The sequence below is a fragment of the Fusarium subglutinans genome (genome assembly GCF_013396075.1).
Source record: "Fusarium subglutinans strain NRRL 66333 chromosome Unknown NRRL66333_c0000408, whole genome shotgun sequence".
Taxonomy (NCBI): Eukaryota; Fungi; Ascomycota; class Sordariomycetes; order Hypocreales; family Nectriaceae; genus Fusarium; species Fusarium subglutinans.
The window spans coordinates 1,267-18,716 of NW_023502471.1; the positions used below are offsets into that span (position 1 = coordinate 1,267).

Consider the following 17,450-nt stretch of genomic DNA (forward strand, 5'->3'; position numbering starts at 1 on the left):
TCCAACAATGTCTCCTCAGTGCCCTTCTCAGTATACCATGCTCCTCCAGTTCCATACCCCTAACTGTGGCCCGCAGTTCTTCATGCGTTTCAAGCTTCATTTTGTGCCGGACCAGCATCCAGTTTTAGCATTTTGCAATGCAGGTGGGAACGTTTTCTTCTGGGATTTTGAACGTTTGCTAGCGTACCGAGAGTTCATGGAAGTGCTCAAGGACCCCAACAGGGACAGAAGTAAACCAGTCCCCCATCCAAGTTGGATGCGGCTTGTGAAGGGTCGACCCCCCAAGACGGATTCTAATAAAGGCCGGAGCGGAGGGGCCGACAAGGACATTCCGAGCGCCTTCCGAGCAGACGCAATCAGGTTGAGCGAAGAGATTGGTGATTATAACGCAGAGACCTTAGAGACGTGGGCGTCGAGATACAGTCAAGAGGATCCCCATGAGCCATTGAAGGCACATAAGACGGAGTCTTCATCTGCGAATTTCGTGGGTCGACAGGCAGCTTGGAGTCCCGGAGGAGAGTGGTGTGTCGTGGTGGGAAGCTCGAATCAGGCGTTGATCCTCCAACGCTGGGCCAACAAAGGGTCAACATCACGAGCATCTGCCTCCGCGTCCGCCTCTGTGTCTGTGTCTGTGTCTGCCCCTCCGTCCGCTCCCCCATCTGCCCCTATCCAAACCGGTACAAGTTAGTATGACAGCCGAAGGATGCGTTGATCATCAACAAGACTAGAGACCCCTAATCGGTAGACTTGAGTATAATGGAATAGAAGTATCTCCCTCGACATCATCTGAAGGGCTCAAAGCTTCCCATGCAGCTTTGTCCAACTCGCCTCCATATGTGATTATCCTCTCCAGTTGATTTCTGGCACTCTGTTGTTCCATTAGTCTTGCTTTCTGCCCTGCTTCAGCCTGATACTGCGAGATGGGGCTGATGGGAAGGACTAGATCTGCCATGTAAAAAGAGGCCATGGCGCGTAATCGAAGATAATGTTGATTCCTCGAGTAAGGCATATCCTGCATCAGTACATCCATCCTCTTCGTGATATCCTTCATGATGGATAATGCCTGGACTCGCAGCTCGTCCTTCTTGTGAAGTTTCCTCGCTTCAACGCTGTCTGTTTCGTCACTTGCGGTGCTTTCATCATTGCCGAAAGACTCTCGGCGAGAATCTTCATCAATTTCGCTATCCAGCCGATCCAGGGCCAGTATATGTTCGGTATGCGTATTGTAGATTTCGCAGCTAAATTGAGCAATCCAGAAATCCAAGGCCGAGACAACCTTTGGGGTCTTGTAGTCGTAGGGATGCTGCTGGATCAAGGCATCGAAATAGGCTTTGGCCTTGCTCATATTAGCAGCCCGGCCCCATCTCTTGGTTGGATTTGGCTGATTATCATGTGAGCCTTCGTCTTGCTGTGAAGTCTCTTCACCTTCACGCATGAGAATTTCTGCACCTACGGCCCAGAGATCATGATGTCGAATATCGATAGGGAGACCAGAAGGACGCAGGTGCAGAATAAGGCCATACGCACGAGATGCCTTAACTATCTCTCCTCGATCAAGAAAGTAGTGAATAGACTGCAAGAGGACATCAAAATGACCACCCCGTTTACGACTTGGAGATTTCTTAGGCTTTGGGCGCGCTGCTTCGTCTCCTTCCGTTTCCGGGTCTTCATCACTCTCAGCTTCAATAGAAAAGGCTTCATTTGATGAGATACCGCGATGTGGAAAGTCGCGTGTGCGCTGTGAGGGATTCTCATCCGTCTCTGAGAGGCCGGCGATAGAGAACTGGGCAACTACACCAGGAGAATGGCTGAGAGGGTTGATGGAGCTTTGGGCCATTGAGCTTGGAAAATTGCCATGTGTTGTTTCCGGCCGTTTGCGTTTGTTTGATCTTATTTGTTGTGAGAATGATGGCGGATTCAGTAAGGAGGAGTCCATTTTGCGGTGGAATTGTGAGTGACGCTGAGGTTGATGGTGGTTGATGTGACAGATCTTGAAAGTCTTAGCAGGTATGGTAGTTAAGTATTTAAGGCACAAGGCCCCACCGATGTAGGTATCTTAGGTATATCGTTACTTCGAATTGCAGAAAGACAAACACTTTGGCCGCAACTGTCTTCATACCTACCTAACCATGAACAAGCAGGAAGAAAACTGAATGCACCTCGGCTTGGTGAAGGCAAAGCACGTTAAAATACCGTTAGTAGTTCATGTCATGACTTCACATCCCAGTCCATCAGTAAAGCTTGAAGGTTCATTTCTATTGACCCAATCACAAAGCCCAGCATCATCATCCTATGTACAAAATCCCCTCTACTTTTACAATTGCTTCATCTTCCGCTGCTGGCTCTGTTTAGGTTCTGTCAAAGTAAGTCCACTGACCAGGGACGGGCTTCTCCTCGAGGTCCTCCCAACTATAAGCTATTAGTAAGAATTCCAAACTGCTGATATAATCGTCGCAACTTACACCTTGGTGTTCTCCATGGTCTCAACTAGCTTAAGCTCGCCCTCGGCGACTTGAATAACTTCCTCGATAAGACCAGCTCCAATCTTCTGCTCGAGCTCGTGGACCCTGTCGTGCGAATTAGCCTGCCTGCCATAGTTCTAGTTATAAATGTCCAGAGATAACGTACTGGTCGGCAGTCATCTGAGGCTCATCCTCCCATTCAATCTTCTCATGATCCTCGAGAGGCTTGCGCTCTGCCCAGGTAACCTGGTCCTCTCGCTCCTTTTGTGTTCGAATTCCCTCGTACTCAGGGCCCTCATCCTCCTCTCCATTCCACTCCTCGACTCGGATATCGCCCGCCTCGTGCTTTCGGCCCACCACAAAGACCTTGTCGCCGAGCTTAACAGTATGAGCTTCGCTGCCGTCAACGCGGCCGCTGGCCACTCGGAACTGAGAGGAATTCTTGCTGACGAGCTCCTTGGCGCGAGCCGCCCACTCGCTGTAACCTGGGGGGATCATCTGCTCGACGAGGGACATACGGTGCTTGGTGACAGCCTCAACGGATTGACGGTACATGGAGGTCTCGGGGATGCTCTGGAGCTTGCTGAGGGTTGTGCCGTACAGGTAGAGGAGGGTCGATCGGGGCGTGGCATGAGTCCAGAGACCGGTGAGACCGGTGGGAGTACCGGCTTCTAGGTAACGCGCAAACACACGAGCTGTTGGCCTCATCCTGGCGAGGTCAATTGCAATTGCTTCGTCGTGACTTAGTTGACGGAATGGTCAGAGGAATTTGAATTGACCTCATTGGACTATAGACTAAACGTCCCCAGCATTGACGTCTCAGAATGCACGTGTGTGCTCACGTGACTCTTCAAGCCGACGAGGTACTGCCAGGTCATAGAATATGTAGTTGTAGGTAGGTATCCACCACAGTCAGGGAAAACTCGAGATTTTACATTGATAACATGTCGCAGTGTTGCATGTCAGCTATTGATCGAGGTCATGCAGGTCTAATATCGTTGAATCCATTCACACCACATCACCAAGTCTCTACATCTTGGAGCTAGCAAATAGACTCATAAAGTCCGTTGCAAGGATGAAGACAAAAAGAAGCCCTCGAATCTTGAGTTGGTCGATATCTCAACACCCGAATTAAGACAATATCTTATACCTTCCAGACATATAACTTGGATCTTGACGTAAGAAAATTGAAAAAGAAACACAGCACGCGTTTGCGTTCACTCATATCATGGACATAAAGTCCGACTCGGCGTTTGCATGCCGTATGTTTGAGCGACACATAGTTAAAACACACATCCCTTTATCAATAACTTAGGAAGACTCCTCGCGGCTCTTTCGGTAAGTGGCCTGTAACACAACATGTCAGCCCCTTTCTACGTGTCTATGCTCAAAACCCAGAGGCACGACGCACTTCTTGCTCAGACTGGAGGCCCTCGATAACGGGGGCGAGCTCGGTAAGAATCTCGTATGCCTTCTTGTGGTACTCAATCTGGGCGGAGACAAGTTCGGCAAGGTTGCGCAGGGGCTCAGGTGTGTCAAGAACCTGATTTGGTCAATACAATCATGCTGGATGATTAACTGTTTCGTGAGTGAACTCACATTCTTCATGACGCCAACGGCCTCCTCGGTCTGAGTGACAAACTCGTCCTCGGCCTTCTCGATTTCCTCCTGAGCCTCAGGGCTCAACTCTTGCTCCTCATGAGGCTGGTCGCCATGGGCATGGCCACCCAACTTGAAAGTGGTACCCTTGGCATGAGCCTTGACGGCGTCCAGAGAGAGGCGAGAGTTCTCAACATTCTTGCGGGCGCGGGTAGCGAAAGTCAAGTTGGTGTTGAGTGTAGTGTTCCAACCAGCGAGGAAACGGCTTTGGATCTGGGCATCCTGGGCAAGACGAGCCTCACCAACACGCTCACTAGCAAGCGCATACTTCTCCAGGGCGGTTGCGAGGGGGTCCTCTCCGGCGCCGGTGTGGTGCTGGTGGAGGAGCTGGCTGCTAGCCAAACTGGCACGAGCGACAGCATGGCTGAATGTCTTAGGTTGAGGCTTGGCGGCGGGAGGAGCGACGAGGGCAGCCTGGGCTTCGGCGGGAGAGGTAGCAGACGAGAGGAGGCTGACCTTTTCGCTGACGGTGCGACCAAGATCCTGGAAAGTCTCCTTGATATTAGGGGGGTAGTCGTAGGCTTCGTTAGAGTACTGGGAGCTACAAAAAGCATGTTAGATCACCAACACCCCTGGCATGTGATGGCGCAGGCAGATATCTGGTGGACTCACGTCACAGCAAGCATCTTCTGGTGAGCTTGCTTGAGGGCATCGACGCGCTTCTCGAGGTCGATGTAGTCAGGAGGGAGTTGGGTCTATAGGCCACATGTAAGAATACCAGCTGCGCGATAGAGTGCAAAACGGCTCAACCCACCTTGTCCTCAGTTTGACCGAACTGCTCCTTGGTGTATTGCAAGGTGCGCGACGCAAAGGGGGTGATAGAAGCCCCAAAGTTGCTGTTTGAACATGGTGAGCCCGAGGTTCGATCACGGCCAGCACTTGGAGGAACAAGATTGCGCAACTGTGCTATCTTGTTAATTCCAGGGGAGCACATACGAGAGGCCCTTTCCAATGTTAGTTCCAAAGTTTCCGAAATCCATTGTGTCGGCTTGTCCGGGATAATTGAGTATTCGATCGATTTGTTGATGCGAGGTTGATTGGAGATTTGGAGAAGTGAAAAGGGGATGTTATGTTGCGTCAGCGTGGATTGAGGCAGAAGTAGGTAAGGTAAGGCGAAGGTTAGTAAGTCTGGTTAGAGATATGGGAACGCTGTCACAAGAGAAAACCCCACAGCCCAGATACTGTAGCTGACTGGAGCCTTGAGTTTTTCCCTCTTCCAGGGGCTCGAGGGGCTTACAGGCTCACCACTTCACAGGCTGGGCCCGCCTAGGCGAGTGCAGATCTCGAAGGTGGCCCTAGCTCTTCTGATACAGCAAGGTAAGCTAGTAAGGTACCGATGCAAAACTCCCTAATAATCAGCCACAACTTAAGGGTAGCTCAGATCAGCCGCTACCGCAAGAAACCCATAGCTTTCTACCTACTCTGTACTCCGTACAAAGATAAGCCGCTTTGATGACGAGGCCTCTTGACAAGTCCCTTTTGCAGAGTGTTTTACACAATAAATCTGAAGCAGAAAACCACAAGTGAGAGGGTCTCTGTCGATCAATTGATATTTGTATTGGGATAAATTATAGATCTGATGTTCTTTTAGACGCCGTAAATATTGCTCATTGAAATACTTGTTCCGCCTCTTCCTCTTTGAATCGCATAAAAGCTCTATACTCCCATCAATCAATCCAAAATGTGTTTGTTGTCAGCCCAGGAAGGTTCGACTCCCCTGCATACCGACTCATAATCTCGCAACATAGGACTTTGGTTGTCCAAATTGGGTGTTGTCCAGAACATAGTCCAGTTGCACCCAAACAACTTACTGGTACCCAAAGATCGCTCAAAATACCATTTGTTCACCGGGTTATCCTTCCGACTTCTCCACGATACACCATCGGGGAGACAGCCTCGCACCATGGCGTTGAAAACAATATCAGCGCAACCACCACTGCCCTGGCTCTTCCTCAGGACGGCGAATTTGTCCAGATACGGGACGTAACGGCCTTGCTCATACGCGGTCTGGTCGTCCAAACCTTCGGGTTTCTCCCACGTCAAGATGGCACCGCCTTCGTATTCTCCAGCGATGATTACTCCGGCCAGATTCTCGTTGACTCTATTGAGATAGTCATCCACATCCAATTTTCTGCCAAATGAGTCCTCGATGAGATGGACCAGTCGAGGGAGGTCGATGCACTTATCGGTCAAGCGGAGTCTCGGACTTCCAGGCTTGGGCGGAACCCATGGATTCTCCCGAGGGTGGGGGAAGACTCGAAGAGGCATACCCTTTTTGAGTAGAGTCGAGCCTCCCGATGCCCTCACCGTGGGTTCCCTACCGGAATTCGTTGGTGCGCGCGCCATCGGGAGGGACGACGAGAAGACGGGCTTGTCTGTGAGAAGGTTGTGCAGTAGTGGGTTTTTCTTCCTCCGAGTTGTTACTATACCGCCGATTCCAAAGAGAGAATCAGACCCAATAGCTTCGTTGGGCTCAAATGACGTTTTCATAAGATTGGCCGCAGCATCAGGTGTAGTAATGAGAGCAGATGAAGTATGTGGTAGCATCGCCAAGGCATCTTTAGCAAGGGCCAAATTCGCGGCATGTGCAGTGATCGAGGCGCGGAGGTCCTTGTCGTATGCTAGGGGGGATCCATCAGGGCCCATGAGTTCTTTAAGAATCGGTTCATATTCTTGTTCCAAGTTAATGAACCGATGGGATGCACCAGGCCGGCCCGTCATTGGTGTTGCCCCGAGTGGATCAAGAAGAATGATTCTCTCTACGAGAGCAATGGGTTTTGGGGGGGCGGCATCGGTCTCAGCAGATGTGTCAGTGGTATTGGATTGCACGCCTGCAAAGTGCTTAGTTAGAGCTAGCAGGATTTGATTCGAGTCGGCAGGCTGGGGCGGACGGGTTTCATCGCGGCTGACCACAGAAGGGATAACCGGCATCATGCGGTGGTGCAGGATGTGATTGATAAAGGCGGGATCGTCAAGTCGGATGTCAGTCGTCTGTGATTTGCCCTTCTGTCCAACGGGTTCCGAGCACACAAACGCATGCTCCACCACACGAGCGCCATGTTCTCCGAAGCTGTCGATGGCTTCACAGAGGCGGAAAGCCTGGTCTTGGAAAGTCATGCGAGATTCATCAATGCCACAGTCAATGACCACGACGCTCAAGAGCCCGAGCTTGCGCAACTGAGAGAGGGTATTTGCTACTCCCGCTAGAGTTGTGGCATCGATCTCTTGTGGGACACGAAGCTTCATAATAGCAACATGCGGAGGCGCCATGTCCAGCGGTTCCGTTTCCGGCTGCGGATCACCCTGGACAAACAGAGGTGCATCAGTGAGAGACTTTGGATTCTTGCCGGTGTACTTCTGAAGATATCCTTTGGCATCTCGTTTGGTAGCCGACACCTCCAAGACGGAGACAATGAAGTCCTGGCAATAATTAGATCAGTCGCGCAGTGGATTAGTACTAAGTTTTAGATGGCATACTCTGTCAATGGCCTTTTTCTTGGCAAGTGCTGTAGAAGCTGCCGACATGCGACGAGTGGCACTTTTGCCGAGACATGGCAAAGAGATGTTGTTGCCGGATTGTGAAGCAAAGCTGCGATATCGGGATCGAACCGGTGTCGCAATGCTATGTGAAGATGTTATGAAGCGTGAGTCTGTAGATGTTGCACAGTGGCCACATCGAGGTGCCTGTTTCAATACGCGGGGCCAGCTCATGATGTCCGGCAGTGATGTCTTCGTGCCTGGCTCTCGGCAGGCCGGTATAGAATAAGGTAATAAAAGAACTTGGAATGAGTCTTTGTCTTAAAACAAACACCTCCCCCGAATGACCTGCGATCTAATACAATATGTGCGGCCGTAGGGGGAGAAAGCTCAATGTTAGCTGCAGAGCATTGCTGGGCAGGGGACCCTAAATGGGGAAAAGATGCAAGAGAGTAGTCGTGACAATGCTCTGCTTTCTCGTGAGTCAAAATTCAACGAGACGAATGGAACCGGCACTTAAGTTATCAGATGCCCGGGTAGTGGAGGTATAACGACTTTTTTTTTGGCTGGCGGCATGAGGACGATAAGCAGATAAGCCCCAGATTCCATGCCGATGTCGCTCAAGATGACGATGTCATTCCATGTGACAATGAAAGAGACTGAAGACTTGGACCTATAAGGTACCTAACTATAAGTTAGTACCTAAGGTACACACAATAGTATCTAGGTCCCTAGGTAGGTAGTAGTAATGAGTATTAAAACAGAGGTTGCCTCTTATGTTGCCTCATTTTTACGATTACATTGTTCTATTCTACCAACGAGGCTAGTGCCTGCTTCGGTCTGAAAGGGAAGAGTGTTCTTGACAAAAGACACCCTAACACCACCGCATGCAAAAAAGCTCGCCAAATATATATATGTCAATCATGCTCTACGGCCTGGAAATATATCTCACCCTGTCACATGTAGATGTGGCCCTACCTCGCGGCATCATACGGCAGAGGCTGATATTGAACCTATTAAAACTCATGTTTCATTCGCAAAGGGAATAAACGGCGTTTTGATGCCGAGTTTCAGCTTTCAGCGTACTATGTACTAAAGCCACAATATTGGACGGTCTGCCATTAGCGCGAACTGATAGCATTTCAATAGTCTGAACAAGAGCCGATATTTCCGGTTCAACTCGAGACCTTCCCTACCTGCAAGACTTGCAATCCTTTGACTACAACAGGCTATTTGATGGTTATATATTGCTTTAAGAATCGACACGACTACGAGGTTTTTCACTCCAGATATGCATAAAGTCAACCCTGTTGCTAGAGCACTGGCCAATATAATAATACAGGCAGTTGTTAGTTGATGAGTGGATGAGGATGGCAAGAAAACGATATGATGGTTGCTTTGGCAAAGGCTGCAATGTCTACCACCACCGCCCTAGCTGAACAGCAAGTCAGAGGCGATTTTCAACGCCATGTTTTCAAGGGTCCAGGGCGAGACCCCGGCTCAGTCATGAGATAAGGCTGACTGAGGGAGAAAGAGGGAAATATATATGGGAATGTTATTCTCGTTTGGATATGTTTGCTTTGTTGCATCGAACTATGCAAATTATCTCGTTCTGCAAACGGTACATCATGATTATTACTTCGATAACCACGGCTGAGGTCCGAGTGGTTCTTCGTGTATACTTCCTCGTTGCCCTTGCCCTGACAGGCTTCTTTGTGCGCAGGGTTCTTCACGGATGCAACAAGCTTCGCATATTAGGTGGAGATAGCATCCTGGCCCCGCGAGCACTCAACTCTCTCGATGGGCTGGACCTTTTACTTGCTCCCCTAAAACTCCGAGCTCTTCCTAGCGGTGCATTTGGCTTCTCCTTCTTACTCTTCTTGTTTGTCCTAGGGAAAGCTGCCGATCTTCTCACTTCCTACCTCGTTGTCAACCACTTGATCCAATCACGCTGCTCATTCGGCCAGGGCCTTGTCTTTGATGATGGTACAAATCTTCCCATGCCGCCATTCAATGGACGACCTTTTCAAGTTGTGCAGAATGCACAGCTATTGGCTGTCAATAATTCATGTCCTTATGGTATCTACAAGAAGCTAAATACCGATTCAAGCTTCTGTCCAGAGAAGAGAGACGTTCTCGGATCTTGGAACTGCAACATCGTTAACGACCAGACACCACAGAGCTGGCCATCTGGAACGAACTCTTCGGATATCGCTCAAGACATGAATCAGAAAGGACTGATATACGACAATGGCTACGTCGAACAAACCCAGTGGTCCTCCGGATTCGTTAACCATCTCGTTATCTGGAGCACGTCTGCAACTCTTGACAACGACGGGTCTTTGTGGTCTGTTAAAGCAGCCGTCGAAACAACATACAAGTCAGAGGATGATATCCAGCTCACTCCACTAACTTGCTCCGTCTCAGCATCAGGTGCAGAGCGGACCATTAAAGGCATGGCATCTGGAACAGCTCTGAAAGAATGGGCTCCAACTTTTCAAGGTTTGATGTACAATGGTTTCAACACCTCCGCCATCCAGGACGTACAAGATGCACTGGCAATACTATTGAATACCATGACTATGATATCCGGTGGAAACAACTACCTTCTTGCTGAGCCAGGAGTAGGCCAAGACAAGACCCAGGGATGTCTTGCGAGAGCGGCGTACGTCCCGACAGTTATGGTGGTCATCTTCCTCGCTGTGGCAGGTCTTGGTATCATGGCATTTGTTGCATGGTGCATAACCTCAATCCGTCTATTCCGGTCCCCATCTGAGCTGGAGGCACTCCCTCTGAGCGCTGAAGAGTGGGCAACGTTTGCAGCGAGAGAATACCTCAGTTCCGCGAACAACAATCACGGTGTTGTCGTGGCACCAGTGGAGACATCTGAGTTGAAGAGCTTCAGCGTCGGATTCTCTCAGCCTAATATCGGAAGAATAGGCATGTTCCAGAGAAGACAAGGGAATCTTTTGAATCAGTGAAGTTTTTTCGAAGCAATTAAATTCCTTTGAAACCTGAATCAACTATATATGTCATTATGTTTACTTCTTTTGTGTTTGTATGACACTGACGGATGCTGGGTATCTATACCCCATACAGCTTACACCTCCACCCAACTGCATTTCCTCGCAATGGAACCAAACTCCACATCATTCATTATTCCCTCAGACTTGTTGGTTCTCTTAGTTCGCATAATTTATAAGCAGATAAAAAACTATTTATTTCTGGCTTGTTCTTCTACATTGTTGCATGTCTAAATAATCGGAGCATACTGAGCAGCAGCTCTGGCGTCCTAGACTATTCACCACGACCTAGCTCAACACGATGGCTCCCACACTACTATGGATTGGACTCGGAAACATGGGGAGGGTAAGACTCATCTCGCTGTTTTAGAAAACGAAGAAATGAAACTAAATTGTGACAGGGAATGAGCAAGAACATCGTTGAGAAGGGCAACTTGGATGGCCCCCTTCTCTTGTACAACCGTTCATCTCAGCGGGCCACTGACTTCAGTGCCAAGTTTCCGGTCGGCAAGACTGAAGTCGTTGAGTCCCTTGCCGACGGCGTCTCGAGAGCCGACATCATCTTCTCCTGCATTGCCAACGACGAAGCCGTTCAAGAAACCTTCAGGGCGATGCTTGAGGAAAACGTCAACGGTAAGCTATTCATCGAGAGCTCAACCATCCACCCAGACACCACCGAGGCCATTGCAAAGGATGTTGTAGCCAAAGGAGCCGAGTTCGTCGCTGCTCCTGTATTCGGTGCTCCTCAAATGGCTGAGGCTGGTCAGCTCGTTGGTGTTCTTGCTGGACCTGCAGCCAGTGTTGCAAGGGCAAAGCCGTGGTTCAAGGGCGTAACTTCCAGCAAGGAGATTGATCTCTCGGATAAGCCCTACAGCAAAGCCTTGACCCTGAAGGTCCTTGGAAACACATTTATCCTGAACATGGCCGAGCAGCTCGCTGAGGCGCACGTTGTGGCCGAAAAGACAGGTCTGGGCACTGAAGCCATTCATCAGATCGTCGACTCAATCTTCGGTGGGCCTTACACTGCCTATAGCCAGCGTATGCTCACAGGCGACTACTATAACCGTGATGAGCCTCTTTTTGCAGTTGAGCTCGCCCGAAAGGATGCTCGACATGCTATGAGCTTGGCTGAATCTGTTGGTGTAAGACTTCGAAATGTTGAGGCTGCTGACGCGCATTTGGCAATGGCTTATGAACACGTGGGCTCGTCTGCAGACATGGCTGGAATATACGGGGCTATTCGAAAGGAATCTGGTCTCAAGTACAAAAATGATGCATAGATGGCTTACATATAAGCATACCTATGTAAAGCTTTAATTGCCGACAACCTGTCAAGAAAGCATTGTATATATAAATACTCTCAACTATTTATCCGCGTGCACTTGGTAACAGCATATATGCGTCGGTTTGATACTATTTACTTTATGAAGGTATATTTAATCAGTCAGTATAAGATTTCAAGTCGAACGACGAGGTATAGGGTAGTCAACTTGGCGCACCCGCTGACTCAGCCTGGACCTTGCTATTGTGTGATGCAACCAATCCAGCTAACAAGCTCTCAATCATCGAATACACCAACCTTCAAGCAAGCTCCTGTATCCCGAACTCAACCCAACCTCGTTAATCGCACGCTTTCCCCGATCGATATTCTCCTGCCGGCAGGACCAGACTCGAAGCATAACCTCAATCATGGCTCAAGGGTACACAGCGACGCATTCCCTCCCCTTTAAGCGACGCGTGTAAGGTCTAACCAGAGCGCAGATATGCCGTCTTCATCGGCCTCGTTGTCATTGCCGCCCTGTGCGTGGCATCGTGGTTCCTTGCTCCCAAGGGCGAAAACCAAGTGTCAGTCCAACCATCCCGTCGATGCGATTTGTCACAGGCCGCTTGTGATAACACAGCTGACCTTTTCTCCTCCAGACTCTGGCGATCCTCTGCTATCTTGGCCATCGTGAGCTGCTACCTTATGTGGGCGATTACGTTCCTCGCCCAGCTTCACCCTCTTATTGCGCCGAGAAAAAGCGGTATCCGAGAAGAGCACCTCCACTAGATATTCATCTATAATACACGCCAAGCAAGAGGGAGAGATGCCGAGGGCTGTTGTGATGGTACGGTTGTAATTTTACATTGTTGGACTTTTGACACTTGAACTGGTATTGTTTTTTTTATTACGTATGGAGTTGGAACGCCTGTTATACCAAGCCAAAGACGCGCACTTTGCAGACCATCATTTTGCTTTGGACAATTCCCGTATGATTACTTGGCTTCAGTGATAAATGTCTACCCAACAGCAAGGCGGCCTGCCCATTCCTTCGCATACATCAATAACGCCCATAGAGCTTTGCCGTCTGCTGCCACGCCACTTTCACCTATCGAGTCAACGTCGGCAAGGCCAGCAGCGAGCAAAACAGCCCGGCCGACCACCCAGCGTGAAGCTGCCCCTGCGATAGCGAGTAGACATGCTATGGCATAGTTGCAATCAAGAAGAATGCGTAGCGCCTCAACATTGTTGGCCACGACGGCCCAGCCAAGTGATCGAGCTGAGGCGGGAACGTCATAGTCCCATATCACCATCAGGATGGGGAATAGCTTCGTGGAGGATGATACTAGGAGAGCTGTAGACACTGAATTGGGCCTTGTGTACTGAGGAAGAATGCCAAGAAGGTTGAGGGGAGAGAAAGTAGATGATGTGAGGAAGCGTATGCTCACATGGAAAGCTGCTGTCGAGAGCGCGCAAAAGATGACTTGGGCAAGAGTTAGTTTATTTATGATGAGAGCTGGCTTGGGAACCATCTTACGGAAGAAGAGATATTGAAGTACAATGGGTTGCTGTGAAAGTTTACCCAAGTTACTTGCGCCTGGGATGGCATCAGGCACCATCTGCTTCTCCAATCGTGCCCATGTCAGGTACACATCAAAGAGAAGAAGAAGAGTGCCTAGACGGATAACAGAAGGCTAAGAAGTCATCAGTAAGGTACATATTACATACATATGCCGTGCTCTGTATTCATAACTTACATCTAAGCGATCATCATCTCGCATCAAGGTATTGTATAGTAAATGTCGATAGACCTACACCCGTCAGGACATGAGAAATCAAAACACGCAGTTAAGGCTCACCTGAGGTTTGATCAGGACTAAATCGATAAAAAGCACGACAAAGTCATGTTCGACATACTTGTCGCAGAAGCGGCCACAGTTACGACACACAGTGAGTCGGATATTGTGTCCGCTGGCCTTGTCCCCTGCGCCAGAATACGCAGTCCAGAGCGTCTTGACAGGGTGCCTGCATTCGATGCAGATTGGCATGTTGCCGCGTTACTAGACCTCTTATAAGGAATGACGATTAATTTGTAATGCACTCTGTAGCTGGATGTCGTCTGGCTAACACCATATCATGGCCCGGACGGTTATGAACAGTAGCGAGCCGAGTCGTGGTGTTTAAAGTACATACTACGGCGGTGCGAGCCACGAAATTGACAGGTCGCCGGGAATGAAGCGGAGATAAAGGCGCTAACTTGGGACAAATGCCACCCCCTGATTTCATACCTACCAGTATTCATGAATATGGAAAATCATTGAATACTACCTATAGTACCTATGTACCTACCTGCAAGCAGGTGCTCACTGATTGCTTGATTTATTTATAAACAACTAGCATTTTATTTATGAATTATGCAATGTTATTGCTACCTGTGATTGATCATGAGTTCGAGATCAATCTAAGTGTGTCTAGATGTATATGATATGTTCAGTCCTAAACCCCATCATAGTTTTAGAAACACCCCAAGTTCTTCAAATTTGTTATAACGCATGCAGCACCAAGTATCCTGAAGAATTGCGAATGCCTCCCAACGCCTCGCAGCTCAAGACTAGTTCCAACATGCAGTCCGCCAACAAACAACGCCCACTTGTCCCTGCCCAGCCATTTCTACATGATTCTCAGCGATGGATACATCGAGCTCAAGCTCTGTGGCTTCTCAATCGTCTTTATCACCCTTTGCCACCATTCGTCCTCGAAAACCCCCCTCACCTTCGCTTCGGCTACTGCTCTTAATCTGTAGCGACTCCATTAGACTGGTTGGTGCCCCGGAAGGACGTCCATCATCACTGCCGGTGTCTGTTAATTCTATTAGATCGCCGTTTCGTTCGGGTCTGCTGCCTTCAGGCATTCCTCGTATCCTATCCAGTTGCGAACTTGGCTTACGCGACAAGGCACCCCTAAGCCACGTCTCTACAGCCGCAGCCGCTTTGTCCAGTCCGTTGCCCTGCTGTGTCGAGCCGATTTCCTGGCACTCCCCTGATGTGTTCTCAACTATGGTCGATGATTCTCCTGATTTAAAACCAAAATGGGCCGTTTCTGAGCCCATAATAGACATGGAGGGCATCCCTTCCAAGGTGAGTCCAGGTAAGTGCTTCTTGGTCCACGTAGTAAGATAATCCTTATCCGGACCAGGAGCCCGTGTACTCATACCCATGGAGCCAACACCACCAGGCCGACGCATCCAGGCCGGCAAGGTTTCGCCACCTTCACTGATCGCACCTCGTCCCGGACTTGACACAACGGTGCCAGAAAGCTGGGGTCGGTGACCGAGGGAGCTCTGGCGACGAGACGAAGTGCCTGTAGATCCAGGGGGGTTACTGTATAGATCAAGGCTCTGCCGTGGCGTCGAAAATGTCGAAACAGTCCTAATGCTCTTCTTTCGTCGAGGCGGGAAGTAACCCATCGCGTTCCTCGCAACCCGTGCAACCTCGACTGGTTGGGGAACTGAGTCAATTTTCACCCAACGTACATGTGTCCACGGTCTTTCTTCTTCTTCAGAAGGTTGTGTCGCTGACGGCATTCCATTAATTGGCCGGCTAAAGAAGTCATCATGAACGGCCGATGAGTTCTCTTCCGCTGCAGGTGTTGGCGCAAGTAAGTCAACACTATGGGCGTTGTGCCACGAGGGTGGATCGCATGGCCGTCCTCTCACATCGCAGGCATCAACAGGAATTGTCAGCCATTTGCGCACCTGGATGCTATCTCGTGTCCAGAGTCCATTGGCCTTCCTGAAAGCATCCTCTCGACACTGGTATTTCAAGATTATGCCTGCATATGTATCACTGGGCTCAACCTTGTGAATGTAGACCAGATACTCTTGAGCCTGGGTTTGTTCGGGAGTCGATTCGTCGGAATTACGGCGTTTATGATTTCCACTGACATCCAGTCCACCGTTGATACCATCATGGCTCTCCAGCACCATGGCCCTTCTCGCAGCCTTCAGAGCCGTTTCCCGCTCTGTCAGCGAGCCAGCGCCCACATCATTCAGGTTTGGTTCCTGGGGAGGAGCTGGGCCCCAAGCACCACCTGTCTTCTTCATACTACCACTGCCAGAGAAGTCCCTGCCCCAGGTCCCAGGTCGAGAGCCCGCTCGATTGTGGGACTGGGACCTCCTCGCTGCGCCATTGTCACCTGATAGGAGAGAGGAGGTGAAGCCCTGGATGGAAGCCCAGCTTTGCGTTAGCGAGTCGTTGAAGAAGTTGCTCAAATTCGCTGCGCTATTCGTGCGATGAGGGGTACCACCTCGTTCTGAAGGCAGAGGACTCGCGGAGCGGCTGTTGGCAGGGCTTAAAGCTGTCAAAAGGCCGTAGCTCCGCGCAGGAGATGGAGAAGCAGCGATATCGTGGACATTGAGGTTTCGGCCGCGGCGGGAGCGGCTGGCTTCTCGGGAGATCACGGCATCACTATCGTCGTCGAGGGCGCTAGCAAGGCGCCGGTTTCGTGGGCGAATAGAGGCAGAATCCGATGTGCTGGCGGGTGCCAGGGCTGATGAGGACCGATGCGGCGAGGGCCGCACAGAGCGTCTCGGTTCGGTCATGATAGTCGCCAACTCGGCGACGATAGATGCTCTCGGATTGTGCTATGCGGGTGCAGCTTTTGCATCAGTGCGCGGCACTTATGGCACAGCTACCAGAGTCGTATTCGCAGTCATTCAGTCGAAAGAGGGCGACGTATCAAGGAGATGCTGAGGGTCGAGGAGGCGAGATAACGAGGCGGAAATGGGATAACTAAGGTTAATGGAGGGTCCTTCCAGGGATCCCCGATTGCTAGCGGAGACGATGAGTAAGATCGAACGGAGCCAATTCTCTTGGTGTTTGAATAATGAACGTATTCATGCCCTGCTATTTGGCTGGCGATCGTGAGGGAGAATGTATCTCAGCGGTCGTGGTATGGATTATGCGTCGTCGTGGGATATGATTGAGGTGGTCGTTCTAACTGAAGACAAGGTTGCTGGCTCCTGGCCCACCGAAGCCTACATGGACAGTTAACTTGTTGAGGTGTACTCCGTAGCTAATGCTAGATAGGGAGTACCTTAAGTAATGGGGCTATGGTGGCACTCAATTACAGACCGAGTACCATGGAGACCGGACCTTCACGGGCTTTGCACGGCCTGGACCGAAGTGATGCAAGCGGCATTGACTCGATCAATTCCAGTTCCAGCTCGTCATTCCAATCTTTCAAGACAAGCTTTCTCACTGACTGATTTTAATCCTGGGACTTGTTGCTCAAGACGACATGTTGTGGCCTAATCAGATAATTTTAGCATGCATGCATAACCAAAGAACCTTTCCAATTGCACTCGCTATAGCTGCGTAGCCGGGGCCTAACTTAGTTATATATACTCCGTAGGTGGTAGTACAGTTATATGCAAAAGTTTTAATAATTGCAGGGTCACTACTAACCTCCTTAATTAAATAATATTACTTTATAAAGCTGTTAAGATATTAATTTAATTCTAATTTTAGTATTTTATATTAAAAAGTTAAATATCTTTATAGCTAATAT

General features: G+C 49.7%; 8 protein-coding genes across 8 annotated transcripts; 2 read left to right on the forward strand and 6 right to left on the reverse strand.

Moving 5' to 3' along the window:
- Nucleotides 1–724: 724 nt before the first annotated feature.
- Nucleotides 725–1,837, reverse strand: FSUBG_13846 (uncharacterized protein; the record flags this gene model as incomplete). Its single annotated transcript, XM_036678779.1, has 1 exon — nt 725–1,837. One exon carries the CDS (start codon nt 1,835–1,837, stop codon nt 725–727), a length of 1,113 nt encoding a protein of 370 aa, XP_036530684.1.
- Nucleotides 1,838–2,348: 511 nt separating this feature from the next.
- Nucleotides 2,349–3,170, reverse strand: FSUBG_13847 (NADH-ubiquinone oxidoreductase; the record flags this gene model as incomplete). Its single annotated transcript, XM_036678780.1, has 3 exons — nt 2,349–2,409; nt 2,463–2,588; nt 2,629–3,170. The coding sequence occupies 3 exons, from the start codon at nt 3,168–3,170 to the stop codon at nt 2,349–2,351; spliced, it is 729 nt and encodes a 242-aa protein (XP_036530685.1).
- A 603-nt stretch (nt 3,171–3,773) lies between these two features.
- FSUBG_13848 (BAR domain protein) lies at nt 3,774–5,101 on the reverse strand (the record flags this gene model as incomplete). Its single annotated transcript, XM_036678781.1, has 6 exons — nt 3,774–3,809; nt 3,874–4,005; nt 4,062–4,662; nt 4,734–4,816; nt 4,876–4,999; nt 5,058–5,101. The coding sequence occupies 6 exons, from the start codon at nt 5,099–5,101 to the stop codon at nt 3,774–3,776; spliced, it is 1,020 nt and encodes a 339-aa protein (XP_036530686.1).
- A 691-nt stretch (nt 5,102–5,792) lies between these two features.
- On the reverse strand, nt 5,793–7,832 carry FSUBG_13849 (amino-acid n-acetyltransferase; the record flags this gene model as incomplete). The annotated part of the gene is made up of 2 exons (XM_036678782.1): nt 5,793–7,541; nt 7,599–7,832. 2 exons carry the CDS (start codon nt 7,830–7,832, stop codon nt 5,793–5,795), a joined length of 1,983 nt encoding a protein of 660 aa, XP_036530687.1.
- Nucleotides 7,833–9,226: 1,394 nt separating this feature from the next.
- Nucleotides 9,227–10,579, forward strand: FSUBG_13850 (uncharacterized protein; the record flags this gene model as incomplete). Its single annotated transcript, XM_036678784.1, has 1 exon — nt 9,227–10,579. The coding sequence occupies one exon, from the start codon at nt 9,227–9,229 to the stop codon at nt 10,577–10,579; it is 1,353 nt and encodes a 450-aa protein (XP_036530688.1).
- A 343-nt stretch (nt 10,580–10,922) lies between these two features.
- FSUBG_13851 (gamma hydroxybutyrate dehydrogenase) lies at nt 10,923–12,671 on the forward strand (the record flags this gene model as incomplete). Its single annotated transcript, XM_036678785.1, has 3 exons — nt 10,923–10,967; nt 11,023–11,882; nt 12,383–12,671. 3 exons carry the CDS (start codon nt 10,923–10,925, stop codon nt 12,669–12,671), a joined length of 1,194 nt encoding a protein of 397 aa, XP_036530689.1.
- Nucleotides 12,672–12,901: 230 nt separating this feature from the next.
- On the reverse strand, nt 12,902–13,930 carry FSUBG_13852 (arv1-like family; the record flags this gene model as incomplete). The annotated part of the gene is made up of 3 exons (XM_036678786.1): nt 12,902–13,576; nt 13,640–13,693; nt 13,742–13,930. 3 exons carry the CDS (start codon nt 13,928–13,930, stop codon nt 12,902–12,904), a joined length of 918 nt encoding a protein of 305 aa, XP_036530690.1.
- Nucleotides 13,931–14,601: 671 nt separating this feature from the next.
- Nucleotides 14,602–16,482, reverse strand: FSUBG_13853 (uncharacterized protein; the record flags this gene model as incomplete). The annotated part of the gene is made up of 1 exon (XM_036678787.1): nt 14,602–16,482. The coding sequence occupies one exon, from the start codon at nt 16,480–16,482 to the stop codon at nt 14,602–14,604; it is 1,881 nt and encodes a 626-aa protein (XP_036530691.1).
- Nucleotides 16,483–17,450: the final 968 nt, after the last annotated feature.